Raw genomic sequence first — 18,400 nt, 5'->3', positions numbered from 1 at the left:
GTGACGTAACTTGGAGTTAACTTAATGCTCTTGATAAACTGACGTGCTTAGGGCGTTGTTTTGGTTTTTTTTATATTGATTTATTTTAGTAAACTCGAAGGGTTATTGTAGATTCACTGAATTAGTAGGGTGAGCTCACGAGACTCAAACCGGGAATGTTGCTAACACTAACCCTAGCAAGAGCAGTGCTTCGCAGAATCTACCACCGGATCGGAAATGCGACCCACTGAGAAGATCCGGCGAGAAACTCAGTGGGCTGTGTCTGTGGGGGTTTTAGTATTGAGCTGTCTGTAGCAACATCAAAAATAATACAAAAATAATAAAACAAAAGTAATTTTAATTAAATCTTAGATAAAAAACATGCATAAAATTCATTTTGATCTTCAATTCACCTTAAATGTTATAAAGTGCAACTGTGAATACGTATGCGCATGCATTGTAGTCCACTCACTACGCGATAGCGTCGTAAAATTTTACGATCTGTCGTGCATGTTCTTTGATAGGTTTCTTCCGAAATAATTAATATTTTTAAATGTGACGGTCAGATGATTTGTTATTGAAAATGAGTACGGATGTACTGAAATCCAATTTAAAAAAAGATAGGCCCTTGCTTGTCTATCATCCGATCTATTCCTGGTGCTGATTCTGTGTTCTGATTTCACGGGGAGAATAATCTTTATTTCAATTCAATCTTTATTCTACGATATCCTAACAGGGTAATGGTTTGAGATTGAAATAAGTTTATTTCTTGAAATTCGTTTATATGTAATTTTAAATTAATTAATATATAAATAATAGTTTAAAAAACCTAAAAAAATACGCTTTTATAGAAAATCGAACTATAAAATAGAAAATTAATTTTAATAAATTTGGTGCATGGTTATAAATATTTTATGAACAGATATGAGTAGAAGGGTTATTTTGATAATATCCTGAAAAGCACCCCACGCTTTTTTTAAATAAAATCATTTTTTCTTACACTATTTTTAATTCATATTTATTAAAATTTATTTTCTATTTTTTAGTTGGATTTTCTATAAAAGCGTATTTTTTTTAGTTTTTTTAACCTATTATTTAATTTTCAACTATTGTTAAATTTAAATTTAAAGTTTTTCTATATTTTTTTAATTATTGAATTGTCATCGGTCCTTAATAAGTATGCCAAGTTTCGAGTTAATCCGAAGTTTTGAAGGGGTTCAAAATCACGTTCAAAGATTCCGTTACATACTAACATACATACGTCTGAAGCTAATACAAGCGTATTAAAAACACGCTCACAATTAACGCAACTATAGGAGTACTAATAAACAAAACTTATTTCAAACCGCAGTTTGGCTATTCCTTATCTCCTTAGTGAGATCCAAAGGAAGGCATTTTTAAAAAAGCGGAAGTTAATTTTTGAGTTGGCAATCGTTCCATAACGTCCACAATTCAATATAAAAAATGTTTGCAATTTTCTTGGCAGAGTTCTGATATTGGCAGACTTCCTGCATATTCTGTCGTTTCAGATTTTTGGTCATGCCGTCCGGTCTAGACGTAATTGCTCTAGGCGTCGAATGCGTAATTTCGGATCTGTGTTTCGTTCTAACACCAAGAATATTGGATTTTGTTGTTTATAAGTAGTAGACGTGTATACTGTTTTGATCAAGTTTAATTTTAGTACTTTTGTATTGTGCGATTTAGTGTCTTTAAAGGCAGAGCAGAGCCAAGAAGAGGAAAACAGCCAAGTCGTTGTCTAAACTACACCAAATTAACAATTTCAACTTAATGTTGATTAACTTATGTGGTTTAATTTATATCTATCTCTCAGTCCATAGACCTTCACTGCTGAATATAGGCCTCCCCCGACGCTCGTTCCAACAACCATTATTGCTGTATGATACGTCAAATCCTGATGATAGAGGGGATCAAAACAGGGGTCCTGAAAAAAGGGACCTACATCAATAGATACAGTGAAAAAGGACCACAATACTAAAATATAATAGCAATAGATATCGTATACAGTTGAAATAACACAAAAAAACATTAGTAAACAAACTGGATGCGGTGTTTTTATCTGTCCAAACTTGCCCCTGCGTTGTTCCGTTTCGCGTGCCGATAAGATCTTTCGAAACAAAACCGACCGGCGTCGGTTGGTCTGGATGTCGTGTGAATCATTTATCGTACGGACGTCACTCACGTTCTGAAAGGAGCACGCGTTCTAATTTAAAATCGGTATGTTGTTGTGGATTCTTAAATTATAATATAACTAGCTGTACCTGTCCGCTTCGCTGGGCATTTAAAATTGAAAATTATTATTTCTCACCCCCACAAAGATTCTCATCATTAACGTCCCCGCAACTGGTGTAGGGAGTTAAACACTCATATAAATATTAGCCTATCCATTAAGTACATGTATTTTCTACATGGATACCAAGTTTTAAGTCAATCGGATGCATGGTTCAGTAGTTATAACGGAACATCCGTAAAAACCCCTGTAGTATAGATATAATCAGGCTGTCTTTAAAACTCGTCCATTCGTACCAATATCCTCATCTGATAGTCTAATTACGCACGCCATTCTTGTATATAATTTACCAGACTATGAATCAACGAAAGATGCTCCACGAATATGTCTACTATAAGGTGGATCGATGATGATTGCGGGAATTCGCTTAGTGCGAACAATGCAGGACGGGTCGTTGTGGAGAAACGCTATGGTAGGCGTATGCAAAAAGCACTGTTCACACCCGTGGCTGTTGTGCTTGGAAAGCTAGTCCCACTGCACCAAAACCTGTGGTGATGATTATGCGATTTAAGCCCAACGGAGGCTTGTAGACAACGAAGGCTTCTTGTAATGATTAGTGTAATGCGTATCATTGCCAAGACGGTTTGACTTTTATCTTTTAAATTTGAGCTTGGGTTATTCACATTTATTGTCCACCACTGCGTCCACTGCGGGGAGGACACGGCGCAACACACGCTCGCCGAGTGTGTAGCTTGGGAGGAGCAGCGCCGTGTCCTCACAAATGAAGTAGGAAGCGATCTGTCGCTGCCAGCCGTAGTGCGGAGGATGGTCGGCAGCGCAGAGTCGTGGGACGCCGTGGTGTCCTTCTGCAAGGACGTGATGTCGCAGAAGGAAACAGCGGAACGGGAGAGGGAGATCTCGACTCCCTTCCCCGGCCGCAGAAGGCGCACCGGGCGCAGGAGAAAGGCGGACAACGCCCTTTTCCGCCCCCCATGAATGGGGCCAGGGACTTGGGAAAGCCCTCGCCCCCTATTCGATGGACCTGAGACGGAGCGCGTGCGGGTGTCGGCGCGTGCCTCTAAGGCGATGCACGGAGTAGCTGAACGCCTCACTACCCCGTGCAGGAGACGAGGCCTGGACAGACCGGGCCAGCACTGGTGTGGGGCTGCGGAAGAATTTGGATTCCCGCGACCCTGCGCGCACGTGTGGGTGGACACCAGGGTGGTTTTAGCCGGTAGGAGTCCGGCACGCCCGGAAAAAAAAGTTCACATTTATTGTGATGATAAAAAGAGAAGGACAGGTTATAGAACTTGTTGCGAACTCGCACTAGCTGGTAACGTTGTTTACTTGATTATTTGACAGAGCCATTAGCGTTCGTAGTAGAATACTCGTACTACCCTACTAGTAGCCGTAGCCGTAGAGATGTAAATTGTAGAATAATCAAAATGTTTTTTTTTGACAAATATTTTGGTTGCTTTAGTTTGTGATAGAATGTATAAATAGAAGTAAGTAGTAACAAAAGAAAACTGACTCGACCTGACCTAATATAAACCCATAGTTATAACTCATGCTATTCCACATTGTAGTGTCTGAGTAGCACATTTTACGGCATATCGATTGCTAGACCATCGCACTCACAAAGCATGTGGTGCACAGTTTCCACCTCCTGTATGCAGAATGAAAACCTATGTTTCAGTGGATTTTATACAAATAGGGTGGGGCCTTATGTAGTAATGTCGATAATATTTTATTAAAAGATACTATGTATATCATATGATAATCGTACAGATCATTCTATAATACGTTAATTTATTTAGCGAAGTATATCATGTATGTTAAGTATCTTTGTCGTTGTACCTGTTCCGATGAGATTGTGTACGCGATGAAACTTTCGAAATTTCAAGATGTATAAGTTACTATGAATATATTCTCAGTATCACGGAGTTGATGCAACCGTATCATCATGCTTCGACGTGTATATTGTAATCGGGAATATATCTTCACGTTTATTTGACATAGGTTCGGTCTCAGAAGTTGTGCGTTTCTTTTAATTTATTATGAACTAGCGACCCGCCCTCGCTTCGCTTCGGAAACATTAAAACACACATGAAACAAAAAAATAAAAATAAAAAAAATAATAAAAAAAGTAGCCTATGTTCATCAGGGACAATGTCGGCTTCTAATGGAAAAAGAATTTTTCAAATCGGTCCAGTAGTTTCGGAGCCTATTCGAAACAAACAAACAAACAAATCTTTCCTCTTTATAATATTAGTATAGAAAATACGCGATCGGCTTAGGCGACTAACCATGGGAATTGTAAATTGTTGAAACTGATTTACGAATTCTTGAAGGATTTGTATTTTAATTTCGATCTTGTATTTTTTATTTTATTTTAAAACTGATTTTCCTATGTTTTCTGTTTTGCTGTGTTGCAGACAAAATTCTCTCACAATTATAAAAATCTCAAGACGCAAACTCATTAGCTGATTTGATTAACGTGCTAATCAAAATACAAATTTGTTAAATGTTCGTCTATCCTCAGAAGGATAAGTCACGAGTTTGGATGGTTTTTGATTAATGACCGTATGGAGTGAAGCGAATGTCAAAATTTATTACCGGTTTCTCTATTTAGACGCGATCGTGATTTTTTTATTGCCAACAAAAGCACACGAGTCGATGATTTCTCCAGGACTGACATCCAGGTCCATTGTATGATAATCAGGTATGTCAGGAACACTGATTAGTAAAGACCTACCGTTGCCTGCTGTCTTAAGTTTGAACAGCAATAAAGTTGATTGGTATTTAAACATACACTGTAACGTTTCAAACTGCTCATCTGAAATCTATTTTTTAAGGATATAGGACTGGTGGAATTCTTTCAAAGGAGCTTTTGTTCATCTTAAATCCATCCACTCTCAGACGTCCCCGTTTCGTGTAACCTTGTAACAAGTAACTTACTGGTGGTAGGATCTCTTGAGAGTCCGCCCGTGTAGGTACCACCGCCCTGCCTATTTCTGCCATGAAGCAGTAATGCGGGTGGGGTAGCAGTTGTCACTATACTGAGACCTTAGAACTTATATCTCAAGGTGGGTGGTGCGTTTACGTTGTAGATGTCTACGGGCTCCAGTAACCATTTAACACCAGGTGGGCTGTGAGTTCGTCCACTCATCTAAGCAATAACAAAAAACCTTAATTTAAATATTTGATTACGTAGATCTTTCACAGGATCTTCTTTGACACGCAGAGCACTGAGGAGGTCTTTGAAGAACAGTTTTGCATTGCACTACAAGTTTACAAATAAAACTTCTACGATCGATATTGATCGTATCTATCTATCGAATGTAAAAGTAGTTGAGCAACCCGAAGCAGAAAATTATAAAACTAAACAACATTGTCGCTCAAAACTCCAGTGCGTTGTAAATAGCTATGCTCTCACGTGCTGACGGCATCATGTCCAATTATAATCGTAGTCTGCGATGGTCAAGGCTGTCACCGCGGCATGGCCTGTCATTGTATTTAATAAGCCCGTGACGCGACCGGATCCCGTGCCAAAATGTCGTTCCTGGAACTCTTATGTAAAACCGTTGTTTACGATTTAATGTCTTGCAGTAGTCGTGCCGGGACCCAAACCCGCGGTGGTTCTCTGTAGCTGTGCTCGTGTAGTAGAACAGTATATAAGTATTTGTGCGATTTTGTGTGCCGTGTACACAGTGATTATAGTGTGAGTGTATACGCGCATGTGTGAGGAAAGGAGGGTAGTTTAAAACAAAGCTTCCTTTGAAATGGGAATTTTGTAAATATCAATGTTTTGGGCAAAGATCGTCGTTCATTGATCGAAAGGAAATGCGAAAGGTAACGTTTTTAATTTTAACATTAATGATACAAACACTTACTAGTATCTATTTCTACCATAGCGGGTAGATAATGGTATATGACAAGCATAATAAACAAAACAAATGTATTATAACTGTAGATTAATTGGTAAGAAATAATCAAATGTACATGATAAATAAGATAAATAAGATGATACGTGCATATTCAATGCAAAAGTTCAAAATGGGTCATTTGACCCGTTATGGTATGTTTAGTGTTAATCCAACCTATATGATTATAAACTTATTGCGAATATCCAACGACTCTTCCAACGTTCAGTTTGTTTATACCTAGTGACTCGGTGGCGCAGTAATTGGCGCCCCTGACTGCTGGGCCGAGTGTCGTGAATTCTATTTCAACATCGGGCTAACATTCGTATGATTGAATCGTAGTTTGAGGCCAAGTGATTCTGCGTGATTTGTCTCTTTTTTTATCGGTTCTGATTGTCTCGTTTTTTACAATCGCACCGCTTGTTGTCGAAACTGAGTTCAGCTACGTCAGGCGCAATTGCTAGCTTGTCCCTGCGTTTCAGGCTGAGAAATGAACAATAAGCAATATTTCGAAGGACCTGACCGCTAAGTGAAGGTTGTCCTTTGGATGGCCGATGTTCATGGACAACGGAAACCATGTCTTATCTGGACTGTACGCTCATTTCCCGTCAACGTCAATAAGAAAGATTATTTTCTTGAATACTACAACAGTGTGCTTTAGTGCGAGTTTTTTAACGTTCTCGATAGCGTAAAAGTTAGCTCATATTTGTATGAAATGGAATCGTTTGCCCGCTAAGGGCGCTGTTCCAACTGCATACAAAATTGAGTTAACTTTTACGCTATCGAGAACGTTAAAAAACTCGCACTAAGCCCACAGTTTCCGGGAGAGTAAACCGTAGAGACTGTTTGTTTTCGTAACGAAGACACGAAGAAGTTGAAAAACCTAAACACGAATTATCGTGTTTAGGTTTTCATTACCCATTTTCATTTCGTGACTCATTAGAGTCACGTGTCTGTTTGAAATTGTTGTGATTGAAAAATAATGTTGTTGCAGCCAATGAGGTATAACCCTGACTTGAATTAAGAACAGTTAGAACATTATCAAATCAATAAGGATCATATATCGCACCTTTAGAATTGAAGTGACTTAGCCCAAAATTCTAATTTTTTGGTAAACTCCAAAAATGTAATCTTTTAATTTTTTGATTTTAATACTTTAAGGTATGCACTTGATTTAAAAGAGACGGAAAGAACACATTTGTCTTATTCTGAACTAAAAGACTCTGTTTATTTTTTTAAACTCATAGAAATAAATTTAAAAGACGTTCGAACAAACAATAGCCCCAAAATATATGTTATATATTTAAAGATGCATAACATATCGGACTTCTAATCATGGACATTTAATCGTGAACACAAGCCCAATAGACACAGGTCTTAACAAAGGGGTAATTCTTAAAGCAACAGTGGGGCTACTTCCTTACATCGAGACATATTCTACATACGGTATTATAAAATAGTCTTTATTGCCAATGTATCAATCTCGTACCAAAACACAACGTGAATCAATGCTGCCGCCCGAATCATGAAATCGGAATTCATTTAATTTTGTCTTGGAATCATGTGTATCAATCATACCCTTAAAACTGGAATCGCATAGACGCGGAGGTGTTCCCGGGATGTAACCGGTCTTACAAAACTCATCATCCACCTCCAATACACACCACAGGAATTATGATGGAAAAACAAGGTTTATGAGATTAAATCTTCATTTGTGAACTAAGCGAAAAAATTGGTTGGGTCTGTTATAGGCGGGCGGGTATCCCTATCCCGCCTTTTTCTGCCGTGGAACAGTCATGTGTCCCGGTTTGAAGTGTGCGATAGCCATCATACAATACGATTTGGACTCCATTGAGTCCATTGTTGTTCGCTAACCATTTCACACCAGATCGGTCGTGAAATTGCTCGCCCGTCTATACAGGAAAATATTTAAAAAGATCAAATTTTTTTTATTGCCTTAAAGGCAGACGTGCATACGGCCCACCTGATGGTTACTGTCGTTCATGGACGTCAGCATTGTCAGGGACAGAGCCAAGCCGCTGCCTACTTACCCCTGGCCACTTTCATGTTCGACTCCGTAAAGACAGTTGGGATTGAAACCCTTGCACCGTTATGTCTTTGTTATCGAATAATTTATAATCAAACGTTTACTTTAGGCTTAAGTTCAGTTTCAAATAGAGTAATATGATAAGCGTGTGCGTTGTCTCATGACATACCACATGAAGTGGGTCAAGTGTGCCGCGCTAAGGCCGTCGGGTCTGACTTTGAAACGGATTAGTTCAGCTATCAACGGAATGAACGAAATACATGCGAATTTATTTCGGTAGCAGGAAAAGTAGTCTTGAGTGTCATTGTGATTTGATCACAAAAGACAAGTACCCTTTTGGAGATTGCATTAGTTTAGCGGTCAGCGATCTATGGTCAGGGTTCCTTCACGGTTTTGATGCTAACACTTGGCCTGGCGTATTTTGTAAAAACATTACATACAAGAAACAAAATGTTAGTTAGCAAATAGCTTATTATGTTTCAACAAAGCAGTACAAAACTGTATTTGGGAAACGTTAATAATTCTACCATGTGATCGGTCGTTAAGTTCTTGTTTAGAATTCGCGGGATTCGCCAAGTTTCACTGAGGTAGGTAGACGAAGCTTTATGTGTAGTTAGTTGTTTTTTAATTTGAGTAACTTAATACACTTTGAATCTTAATTAAATATGTAGATTTTATTTGTTGCTTGGATGAGTGGACGAACTTCACGGCTTACTTAGTGTCAATTAGTTATTGGGAGTCAATAGTAATCATTAACAAAATAAATACCGCCACCCACCTTGAGACATGTGAAGTATTGGTAGTACCTCGGCTACCCTATTCTTGAAACTGAAGCGTATTAATTGTTCACGGCAGAAATAGACAGGGTGGCACCTACCCTTGCGGGCTCACAAGACGCCCTCCTTCCAGTAGAACCTGCCGAAAACATGTTTATGGTATTGTGGAATCGGAAACATTTATCACTTGTTTTCTTTTGAGCTAGAGTTAAAGCCATCACTTTTCTTTGTTGACTTAGACTCTATGAATTTGTGTTAAAGGGTACATACAATAAATGCAAAAATAATTAATGTTCATTGACTTTTTGCGATGGAAGCTCGGAATTAAGTCGATTATTTTTATTTTGTTGGTGCAGAAACATGAGGCTTAACCAGGACTGGTAGCGTATTCGGGGGCTTGTCTGAACGGCTATTGATCAATTCTGTTACGTTATCTCAATATCGACAAAGACCCAAAGTTGCACAGAAACGTTAGGCAGCGGCTTGGCTCTGCCCCTGGCATTGCTGAAGTCCATGGGCAATAAGAAAAATCTCACTAGTTCTGATACAACTTTTTTTTTATTATTACATAGATGTATGGACGAGCTCACAGCCCACCTGGTGTTAAGTGGTTACTGGAGCCCATAGACATCTACAACGTAAATGCGCCACCCACCTCGAGATATAAGTTCTAAGATCTCAGTAGTTACAGCGGCTACCCCACCCTTCGAACCGAAACACGCATTACTGCTTCACGGCGGAAATAGGCGGGGTGGTGGTACCTACCCGTACGGACTCCCAAGAGGTCCTACCACTAATGAAGAAGTCTTCAGCACAATCGCACATGAACGTAGATACATATTATAATACTGAATGAATATCAAAAAATAAACTGGCAACAACACATAAAGGCAATGTTTATTGGTTTATCCACTCTAAATCCAAACATCGAGCTGCAAACACAACGGGGTTTTATGATTTTTATCTCTTTAAAACTGTTTATGTCTATTTCTTTATGCTGCCGTCTAGGGAGCGGTGTAGTTTTTTTTTCATTTTGTCTAGGGAAGGAATTTAGATAAATAAATAAACAAATTTATACGACTTCGACAACTTCAGGCAACAAAAAATCAAACCCGCAAAATTATAATTTGCGCAATTACTGGTGGTAGGACCTTTGTGAGTCCGCACGGGTAGGTACCACCAACCTGGCTATTTTTGCCGTGAAGCAGTAATGCGTGTTTCGGTTCGAAGGGTGGGGTAGCCGTTGTAACTATACTGAGATCTTAGAACTTATATCTCGAGGTGGGTGGCGCATTTACGTTGTAGATGTCTATGGGCTCCAGTAACCACTTAACACCAGGTGGGCTGTGAGCTCGTCCACCCATCTAAGCAATAATAAATAAATAAAAACGCTCCCACATGACATAGCAGAGAGATAGTTGTCTATAACTTGAGGTGTCTTCGCTAGCCAGTGTGTAACCAAAACTGTCCTCAACTAGGAACTCTCATATCGATATAAATATAAATATTTACCACCAATCACGCCACGTTAACTGGTCCCTTGATAAGTTCGTAAAGAACTTGTGTTACAGGTACCAGATAACGGAAATAAATGTAATATTTTTATTATACACATACATATATTTAATATACATCCATAACCCTGGAAAAGACATTTATATTTATCATACAAATATCTTCCCTTGGCGGGATTCGAACCCGCGACCCCCTTGTGTAGTGACCATGTCACTTACCACTACACCAGACAGACGTTAAAATACGTACGGACGATAATACGTTAGAAACGATAAGCTCATATTATTGTTGTGTTTAATTAACTGAGATTACATCATTACAAAAAGTAGGGCGGTGCATAAAATCGCGTCCGTACTTTTCAAGCTCTTCACCGAAGCTGTCTGCTGTGCGGCTGTAGAGCTGTATAATAATAATAGATAGATAGGCACTAAGAAAAAGCTTAGTACTTTTTGTCTGTTCTACTTGCCAACCGTTCCTCTTTTTTAATACGCTTTTATTAGCCTCAGACGTATGTATGTTAGTATGTAACGGAATCTTTGAACATGATTTTGACCCCCTTCAAAAGTCCGATTAACTCGAAATTTGGCATACTTATTATGGACCGATGACAATTTGATACAATATAAAAAAAAAATACTAATAATTTGAAATTCAACAAAATAAATGAAAAATAAATAATAGTTTAAAAAAACTAACCAGTTTGCGCTTTTATAGAAAATCCAACTAAAAAATAGAAAATAAATTTTAATGTGTAAGAAAAAAATATTTTATTGTAAAAAAAAGCGTGGGCAGCATGGTATCAGTAGTTATAAATATTTTATGAACAGATATGAGTAGAAGGGTTATTTTGATAATATCTTGAAAAGCACCCCACTCTTTTTTTCAATAAATAATATTATTTTCTTACACTATTTTTAATTCAAATTTATTGAAATTTATTTTCTATTTTTTAGTTGTATTTTCTATAAAAGCGTATTTTGTTAGTTTTTTTTAAACTAAGTATTATTTATTTGTTTATTCACGAGAAAATATAATACATAAAAGTAATCTAAATCTTAAAGAGTTAGTGATTATAATCATATTGCGACTTCTAGACGAACCCTAATGTGAATTACATTAGCTCCACAATTAGATTGTAAAATGTTTATCAGTGGTAGAGATGTAAACTATCTCTGCCATTGCCGGTTTCCATAACTGAAAGCAATCACTTATAATCTGATACCTGCGAATACAATCAAAACATAGTGTCTACACACAGTAAACACGGACATTTTAGAACAATATAAATTTAATACTGTGATCGCGACATACACTTTGAGTACACAGTTTGAAAATATATTACGTTTCCTGTTTAGTTTGAGTTTTAGTAGTAGCTACAGTAGCCAGTTTAATTCATAAATGTTTGTACATCACTCGTCTGTTTGGCTAACGACCAATCAGATTTGCTCGTGGACCAGCCATAGCGATTGCCTCCCGCAATCTTAGGGGCTCAATGTCGGAGATGATAGGACATTGAATTTTATGAAAACCATGCCACATGCACACCGGATTTTATTTGTACTGTTGATAGTTTGTAGTTTAATATTGCCTTTATTTTTCTGAAGGTGATGAAATGAAGTCATCAAAATTTGTTCAAATATATTTAGCAATATGCGTTAGTTTTGTTTGTTATTATAAGAAAACTTTACGTAATAGATCTTATAAAGTGCCTCAAGGCACGGTGAACTCCCCGCCACGGTGTTTCCCGAGCGCTATGACATGTCCTTCTTCAAACGAGGCTTGCGGAGAGTACTTAACGGTAAGCAGCGGCTTGGCTCTGTCCCTGGTATTGTTGATGTCCATGAGCGACGGTGACCACTTACCATCAGGTGGGCCGTATGCTCGTCTGCCTACAAAGGCAACAAAAAAAAGGCAAGAGTTCAAAGTTTCAGCGGCAGTATTAACCAGGCCTATGGTACCTATTATTAATCCGTGGACTGACGCACGGTCAGCCAAAATTTTTCTTAGCTCAACACAAAGCAGAGGATATATTAATTTCATAGCATATCCTACTTGTTTAAGATAACGAATGTTTGTTATTTTGTAGGTGATGCTGGGCGGGGCGGTGTCGCCGGGCGGCGACGACCTCCTCACCGTCACCGTGGTCCGCGACGAGCATGGATATGGAATGAAGGTTTCAGGTACCGACCACTCTTGGTCGCGTAAGAACAATCAACATCCGCGTTATTGATACCGTATAATGTGATTATTTAGGCAGGTACCAGTTTTTAAACACGTACCTAACACGTGTTCACGGACTACTTTCGCAATAAAACCATTACATCGTATAGTAAAAATCAAGCCTGCGAAATGTAAAATTGTTATTACTGGTGTTAAAGCCCGCACACCGGCGCCGATATCGCCGTCTAGGGTATTTTGAAACAAGGGCTAGACGTTACATTTCAATATTGCAATAATTGTTACGTTATAATACTCATTGTAAAAATTAATATTTAAAAAATAATCTAATATTTAAAAAGAAAAAAGACATGCCCGCTGAGTTTCTTGCCAGTTCTTCTCAGGACGGAGGCTAGTTTTTGTGAATTGGCGGTAGTTCTTTTTGACGTTCAACAAGTATGTACTTTCATTTATGTTGAATAAAAAAAAAGATTTGATTTGATTAATACCTACATAGGAAACTACAACTTCTTATCTCAAGATCTTCCACCATTAAATACTCTAAGCGCTGTGTTCTAGTTGCAGCGTCTAAACTGTTCTACAGGCGTCATTATACGAATTGTTTATCACTGTTAATTATAGTTCAAGATATTATTGGAGTCCATAAAAATACGTCAATTAAAGTTATTAAGTATTGAAATCATTAAAAACTTCACACGAAACTTGACTACGAAACTTTTCATTGTGAGACACTTAGGTTTTTTTTTATAACTTAGATGGGTAGACGAGTTCACAGCCCACCTGGTGTTAAGTGGTTACTGGAGCCCATATACATCTAAAACGTAAATGCGCCACCCACCTTGAGATATAAGTTCTAAGGTCTCAGTATAGTTACAACGGCTGCCCCACCATTCAAGCCGAAACACATTACTGCTTCACGGCAGAAATAGGCAGGGCGGTGGTACCTACTCGTGCGGACTCACAAGAGGTCCTACCACTAGTGTCAGTATTAAATACAAGGAATGATTTTGTTTTCACAGGTGACAATCCGGTGTTCGTGCAATCAGTGAAGGAGCACGGCGCAGCGTGGCGGGCCGGCCTGCGGGCTGGAGACCGGATCCTGAGGGTCGACTCTATACCAGTACATCATCACACTCACCAGCAAGTTGTCCATATGATACGAGGTATTTCCTTAGCGCCACCGAACAACTAACAATTAATGAAATATCAAAGGCATTAAAATAAGATTTTCCCGGAGATCAAGCCTTATAGTAGAATAACGGGTATCTTGCGAATCGATAAGATTAAATAATCCAGGGGAGGTTAGAAGCATAAGGATATGTTTACTTTTTCTTTGATTAACTTTTTGCCCTTGTAGGCAGAAGAGCATACGGCCCACCTGATGGTGAGTGATAACCGTCGCCCATGGACGTCAGGATTGCTAGAGACAGAGCCAAGCCGCTGCCTACAGTGGTTCATCTCTGCACTGGCACATTCGGGGGATAAACAGTATTGCTCATTGTGTGGTTGATCAATATCTATCCATAGACTTTTAAACGTATAAATTAGTCTCTGCTTCCCTTACTCCGGGGTGACTTAGTATGAAGCCAGGTGGCTATCTGCGTCTGATTATCTCCAATATTTATAAATAGTGTCAGTTGCGAGTCCTCGTGCCGAATGTGGCGATAGCTTATCGTTTTGTTTGTTGATTGCAGCGAACCCGACGACCGTGCTCACCGTGCAGCAGAACACTTCAAGACACAAAACTCCCATCACAGCGCCAGTACCCGTCAACGTGAGTCTCTGTTTAACTAATAAAGCAGACTTTTTGGCGGGAACGCGAGGAGTGAAGTTGTGTGATTTGTTTTATTTTGTATATTTAGTGTTTCTTCAGGTTTGAATGTGTAATAACGGTGGTTTATTAACTGTGAAAGTGCACAAAGGTAGGAAAATGAAACAAAGCCGCTGGACGTAACTTCTCGGGATCCTCCAAAAAGTCCACTGAACAAAATCGCAGTAAATAACCAGCATTTTACTGAGATTATATTTCATCCCATATCATCTCATCTCATTTCATTTAATTTCATCCTAGTTGATTAATATCTCAAATTAATCATCTTCACTTCATTTCACTTCATATTATAATTTTTCATAAACATAAGAATATTACTTAAATTAAGACATGACTTTAAGGTCTTGGTTACCAGGTCATAAAATTCCTTAAAAAAACTAATATAGCCTCGGCTAAACCAAAGCGAACCGTTGCTGTGATGAAAGACCGTTGGCTTATCTACGCCAATTTCTGTTTTGTCACGGATGAGTACATATCGTTCGGTGGTAACTCGTTGCCGTGACACGTGCGCTTCGGCAATACCTAACTCAGATAGATAATTGAGACATGAGTGGATGAAGTGGTTAAGTACCATTTTTAAGATTTTTGAGTTTTTCATCTAAATGAAGGTGCAATGTGCCTATAAACCATATTAGACCTTAAAACCCCGGGTTTAAAGGCTATTTTTAGAAATTGCACGTGATGAAGGATCTATGTACGAATATAAAGTACAAGTAACAAATGTTTGTTGACGGTTTTCTCAAAATTAACAAATTGTGTCATATCCCTATTATCCACCCATGTCTTCAGAATCGTCTTTTTAGAAGGTTACTAAATATTCGATGTCAATCTATGCTATCCTGATATGCAAACTGATAATGTCGAGAAATTGCGACAAAAGAAACCTCCGAATTTAATGACGAGCATTTCGTTTCCAATAAACGCGGCAATGCCGACGTACACACGCAAGTCGCAACCAATATGTGAGTTGCGCGAGACGTGACATCTGTGTAAACAGGCCGGCGGCGGCTGAGCTCGCGTGTGGCCTCCCCGACCAGCGGTGACTGAGCCCTAAGTGAATGTACCACAATGTCACGCGCCGATACGGGCACATAGCATAGGGACCGAATGATTCCGGCATGGACTCACGCAACCAAACGAAAGACGCCAAAACTTGGCATAAACTGTTGAAAAGTGGTGGCTGTAGCTATTTTTACTTTTTAGGGTTCCGTATGCAGCTTTTTTTGTATTTTAAGTTGTGTCTAAGGAAATCAGCCCTCAGTGAATGTACCACAACGTCACGCGCCGGTAGGGGCGTATAGCATAGGGACGTAATGATGACTCCGGCGTGGACTCACCCAAGCAAACGAAAGACGCCAAGACTTGATATAAACTCTTGAAAAGTGGTGGTTGTAGTTACTTTTACTTTTTAGGGTTCCGTATGCTCCTGTTTTTTGTACTTTAAGACTAGTGTGTCTAAGGAAATCTAGGTCGGTGGAGGTACAGGGTGGCCCATAAGTCCTTTGATATGAAAAAAAAATTATTAAAATAAAACTAATTACATTATGAATTAAATTTTTATTTACATAAAAAGCTTAAAAAACGGGAATTATTTTTTGAAAATAACATCTCCTAAATGTAATCCGTTGCGATCACGGCACTCTTGCAAACGACGTCTAAAATTGTCGATGACTGCGCGGCACGTCACTGCTGAAATGCTTGTCATTTCTCTGCGGATGTTTTCTTTTAGGGCCTCAATTGACCGCGGGTTTGTGTCGTTTACTTTAGCCTTAAGGTAGCCCCACAAAAAAAAATCCATCGGGGTCAGATCTGGACTACGTGGAGGCCAGGAAATGTCTCCTCTCTTAGAGATAACTTTGCCAGGAAAAAGTTGACGGATAACGGGCATAGCAGTGTTAGAGGTGTGAGAAGTGGCCCCATCCTGTTGAAACCACGTCCTGGCATTAAAGCCTGAAAAGTTTTGCAATTCTGGTATGAAAAACTCTTCGATCATAGTCACATATCGCTCCGACGTAACAGTAACTGCGCGCCCTCTGCCATCCTCAAAGAAGTAAGGCCCTAGGATACCATGGGCTGACAGAGCGGCCCAAACAGTCACTTTCGGACTATGTAAGGGCTTCTGATGCTTAAGTTTTGGATTGATGGGGCTCCAATAGCGGCAATTTTGTTTACTAACATGCCCGTTAAGATGGAAATGAGCCTCGCCAGAGAACATTATGTTATTGAAGGAAGTAAACCGATTCAACATTTCATTCGCATAATTTTGTCTTTGAATACCGTCAGTTTCCTTTAATTCTTGAACCAACTGAATTTTGTAAGGGTGCATATGTAAATCTTTCTTCAAAATCCGTTGTAACGATGTCCTGGATACGTTTAATGCTCTGGCGCGCTTACGAGTTGACTGTGTCGGATTTTCGCGAATAGACTGTGTCACTGTGTCTATGTTTTGTTCCGTACGTGACGTCCTTGGGCGACCCAACCGCGGTTTATCTAACGTCGAACCGGTCTCCTCGAACTTAGCAACCCAGTTCTTAATCGTTTGAAGAGTTGGAGTGTCGTCAAAGTTGTGTAAACCTTTGTGTTCTCGAAATTTACGCCGCGCAACGGTTGCCGAATTGTCGTTTTTATAAAACTCGCGCACACAAAACGCACGGTCCGCTCCGGTAAAACGCTCCATCGCGACTAAATTCCCAGAAACTGAAGTTACTCCCCCCGCTTCCCCTGCACCGCTCACGCGCGCCGTGTTCGTTTTATTCAAATTTTACTTTTCAAAGGACTTATGGGCCACCCTGTACTACGATTCTATCTGATTTTGTATCGTATGTTCAGCGCGCTGTGCTCTGATGGAATGTTTTGGATGATCCCATCATCTCCATTTTACCATCAGTCCACCTATCGCAGCACAAGTCATCCATACTACCTGAAAACACTGTTCATTAATCGCTGTATTTGTCAATTCCAAATTAATCAGTGAACTCTTTGTTTTGGCTTTGTTGGCACATTTGACTGGTTGTACCTACCACATGGGAATATTTATCTTATCGGTTAGTTTAAGACATAAATGAAATAAAGAAATTTTGTATCTCCCCCTAATTTAATACAAAAGAAAATATATACCGTAAAAGCTAATTTCAAAGAATAGTCTTTTAAAATTGTTTCTAATACATTTCTAGTCGGAAAAGCAGCGTCAGCTGGAGGTCTCTAAGGTCCACACCATGAGGTTGATGCTGGAGCAAGAACAGAAGTACATCAGAGACCTTCGTAGTGAGTATTCAAAGGTTTTTCATGTGAACGAATATCTACCTATCCTCTCCGGTCACTCGTAGTGGCCGTGGTCCCTGAAGGGTGGGACAGCCGTTACACAACCGAGATGGCGCGGAGGCTACGACCTCGAGAGGTTTCCTCCCTTTTTTTATTTATTGACAAGTGGCCCGCTCCGGCTCTACTCGGGTCCTTAACAATTTCGACGATATTTGACATGGTTTTATTTTTTAAAATAAAAGAACACTTATTGCGGCATAATTGTAATAGTTAGACATATGCTGTCGCGACACTTTTTATAAATAATAATGTGTTCTACAAAGGCGTTGTACATTATTTTATTCTATCATCAATAGTTTTCGCAGGGCACGCGATGTAAAGAATATTTTAGGTAAATTTTTTACACCTTAGGCTACATTATTGGAGTTTTAGTAAGGGTCCCTAATTTTTTTCAAATAAGATTTATAGCCTATGTCACTCGGGAATAGTGTAGCTTCCAAACAGTGAAAGAGTTTTTCAAATCGGCTTAGTAGTTTCGGAGCCTATTCAATACAAACAAACAAGCAAATGTTTCCTCTTTATAATATTAGTATAGATTGTTCAGAGAGATCGAAGGGTGACGCCAGCCGCGTGTTGGTTACA

General features: G+C 39.1%; 1 protein-coding gene across 11 annotated transcripts in view; it reads left to right on the top strand.

Moving 5' to 3' along the window:
- RhoGEF2 (Rho guanine nucleotide exchange factor 2) overlaps positions 1-18,400 on the top strand; it is a 176,677-nt gene that overhangs the window by 27,172 nt on the left and 131,105 nt on the right. For 4 of the 11 annotated variants that reach the window (XM_089738101.1, XM_089738096.1, XM_089738098.1 and 1 more), the window contains exons 1-5: positions 5,837-6,079; positions 12,575-12,668; positions 13,686-13,829; positions 14,361-14,440; positions 17,671-17,761. In XM_089738101.1, the coding sequence (XP_089594227.1) occupies positions 6,071-6,079; positions 12,575-12,668; positions 13,686-13,829; positions 14,361-14,440; positions 17,671-17,761 (418 nt within the window). In that variant the 5' untranslated portion in view covers positions 5,837-6,070. Of the gene's footprint in view, positions 1-5,835; positions 6,080-12,574; positions 12,669-13,685; positions 13,830-14,360; positions 14,441-17,670; positions 17,762-18,400 lie in introns of those variants that run through there. The other 7 variants (XM_089738095.1, XM_089738099.1, XM_089738094.1 and 4 more) reach the window with 3 other exon arrangements.

This window comes from Bombyx mandarina, chromosome 24 (genome assembly GCF_030267445.1).
Source record: "Bombyx mandarina strain Sakado chromosome 24, ASM3026744v2".
In the NCBI taxonomy this organism is placed as follows: domain Eukaryota; kingdom Metazoa; phylum Arthropoda; class Insecta; order Lepidoptera; family Bombycidae; genus Bombyx; species Bombyx mandarina.
The sequence above is the reverse complement of the archived record's forward strand: the minus strand, read 5'-3'. Positions and strand labels throughout refer to the sequence as shown.